The sequence below is a fragment of the Gymnoscopelus microlampas genome (genome assembly GCF_963454915.1).
Source record: "Gymnoscopelus microlampas genome assembly, chromosome: 12".
In the NCBI taxonomy this organism is placed as follows: domain Eukaryota; kingdom Metazoa; phylum Chordata; class Actinopteri; order Myctophiformes; family Myctophidae; genus Gymnoscopelus; species Gymnoscopelus microlampas.
In genome coordinates this window covers 14864422-14866955 of record NC_139949.1, presented here as the reverse complement: position 1 = coordinate 14866955, position 2534 = coordinate 14864422, and the positions used below count along the sequence as shown (strand labels likewise).

Here is a 2534-nt window from a genome sequence, read left to right as displayed (position 1 = left end):
TAGTAATTTTAGTAGGAATAATGTCTCAAAATGTCTGTCCTACTTTTCTCCCACCAACAGTTTTTCATTATAAAGGGCTCAGTTCATAATCTTCTCACAAAGAGTACCCACTGTGCTGTACTTTCTCTCCCTTCCCCCTTAACTGTCAACCCTCCATCACTTTCTTTGTTGAGCCAACTACAGTACAGTAGCTTCAGTCCCATGTCAGAAAGGTGCTTTGATTGTAACGAGCCAAACCAGCAACAGCTTAGCTGCCAATGGTTTCAGTAAATACACATTGTTCTGTCCAACAAGATTAACAACTTTGAAGTTTCATTCTGTGTAGGGCATGGCAGTTATTACGTCTTTGAAACACTGGGCGTACAGTATTGATACAATAATATTAATCTTGCCCTGGAGGCTCTTTTTTTCAAAAAAAGTTTTCGGAACTTTTTTTCAGCATTTGAAAGAGATGGTTCATAGAAATCATTCACTGAGGACTCTGAATAGTCAGACAGTAACAGTCTGCACAGAGGAAGCGATACACCCAGATCTCTCTGTGCGTCATCTCCCACATCCTGTCTTGCTGTGCGTTGTTCTCTAACTGAGGTCACATTCAGTTTTTCATCTGCCGCCTCACATTTTGGTGATGTCCATCGAGTCCTGAATTTCAATCACTTCAAACCCGGGGTTATCAATTCCCACCTTCCCCGTGTGATTTAATTGATTTAGGTTGTTGTGGTTGCGCTGGTCCACGTCGGTTCTGAAGCAGTGGGCACAGTGGGGCGTGGTGACCCGTACCGTTCTGGAGAAGTTGGAGAAGTCGACTCTGTATTTGCCCGTTTTGGTGCGAGAGATTATGGGCAAGAAGCTGTATCCCCACTGGATCTCCTGGGGAGTGTAGGAGGTTCTGACCTGACAGGAGGAGCTGGTGGACTCGGCCATCCCGTCCAGGAAGACGACCAACTCGAAGTCCTGCTGTGGAAGAGTGTCTACCGACAGCTCATAGAAGGGGCTTGACGCGTTTATGACGTGGTAGAGGGTCAGTGGGCACACAAAGAACAAGTTGTCTTTCCCAGCATCCACCGTAAAGTCAATGTCCAGCTGGTCCAGAATGATGGTCTCGCCCTCTGATGTCACAGTGGTCCTTAGCAGCTTGCCGTAGATCTGACTCCCTATTAACAAGGTCTTTCGTAGGTTGGCCACTCTCATGAGGAGACAAAGGCTGCCTTTCTTTAAGCAGATGACAGCTGTGTCACTGAAAGTGACCGTCTTTGCCCTTTTCTTGGGTGAGGAGATTTTGGCTAAGATTACCCCGCACATGAAACAATTGATGAAGACACCAATGAGCGATTGAACGATGATGAGAGCCACTGTGCCAGCACAGTGACCTGTCAGCGCCCTGCCACCGTACCCAATGGTGGTCTGGGTCTCCAAAGAGTAGAGGAAAGCTGTGGTGAGGCCATTAACATTGTCTATGCACCGGACGTGTCCATCTGTGCGGTTCTGTCCACTCAGGTCCCCGTTGGACTTTGCAATCCAGTACCACAGCAGGCTGAAAACGAACCAGCTCCCAGTGAAGGACGCCACAAAGAGCAGAAAGACAAAGCGCCAGCGGATCTCCACGAAGGTGGTCCAGAAGTCCACCAGGAAAGCAAAGTGGTTGCTATACTCAATGTTGCCAAACTCAATGTTGCAGCGGCCATCTTTGGTGACCAACCGTGTTCTGTGGCTTCTCTTCTTAGCCTGGAACATCCTGGAGCTGTAAGAAAAGGTGCAATATTTTAGATAAATGTATGTATACTGTATTTAGGCATCTATGTGGTTCTGAGGGGATCACCAACTGGACACTGAAGCACAGTTGCTGTCCCACTACATCCTAGTTCCTACCATCCTCCTCTGTTTGCTCTCCAATCTTCTCTCTTTTGTTTCCTTACATCCTGGGAGAAGATAGATGGTAATGTGGGAGGGGACCAAAGGAACATTTTTGGAGTGTTGTCCAGGGGAGAATTCAACTGTATGTCCCCCCGCGAAACAATGTTCTGTACCCAGGTTGAATTCCCTGCATTCATGTGTCCATAGGTGGATCTGAAATCCTTGTTTACTTACTCAGTGTAAGCTAATGTGTGAAAAGTAGTAAGCATGCAATGTAGCCTACAATAGAACAAACAAACACTGAATTCCAAGAGGCTTGTTTTGGACTTTTTTGAAAGGTTTTGCTGTGCTGAATATGAACAGCACAGAGATGAGCATATTAGAGATATTAGGACCACATAATATGGGAGACTTATTTGCAAGTCTGTTTATTTGAGCTATTTCTGTTATTTTAGTGACAGAGGATCTCCAACAACAAAATCTAATGATTTTATGTGTAATTTGTAATAGTAATACATTCGAACACTACATGCCACTCACTGATAAACATTTTGAGTTCGTTTTGCAGTGGACTACTCAGCCATGTTATTGTGGTCCTTTGTGTTTCTCTGTTATGTAACTGACAAAGCTGCCACACCACAATGGGAAAACTAGACACAAATATGGTCTGTGCTATTTGC

The 2534-nt window shown here is 45.3% G+C and overlaps 1 protein-coding gene across 1 annotated transcript; it reads right to left on the bottom strand.

Moving 5' to 3' along the window:
* Window positions 1-414: 414 nt before the first annotated feature.
* LOC311057225 (ATP-sensitive inward rectifier potassium channel 1-like) lies at window positions 415-1734 on the bottom strand (the record flags this gene model as incomplete). Its single annotated transcript, XM_084074174.1, has 1 exon — window positions 415-1734. One exon carries the CDS (start codon window positions 1732-1734, stop codon window positions 616-618), a length of 1119 nt encoding a protein of 372 aa, XP_083930300.1. The 3' UTR covers window positions 415-615.
* Window positions 1735-2534: the final 800 nt, after the last annotated feature.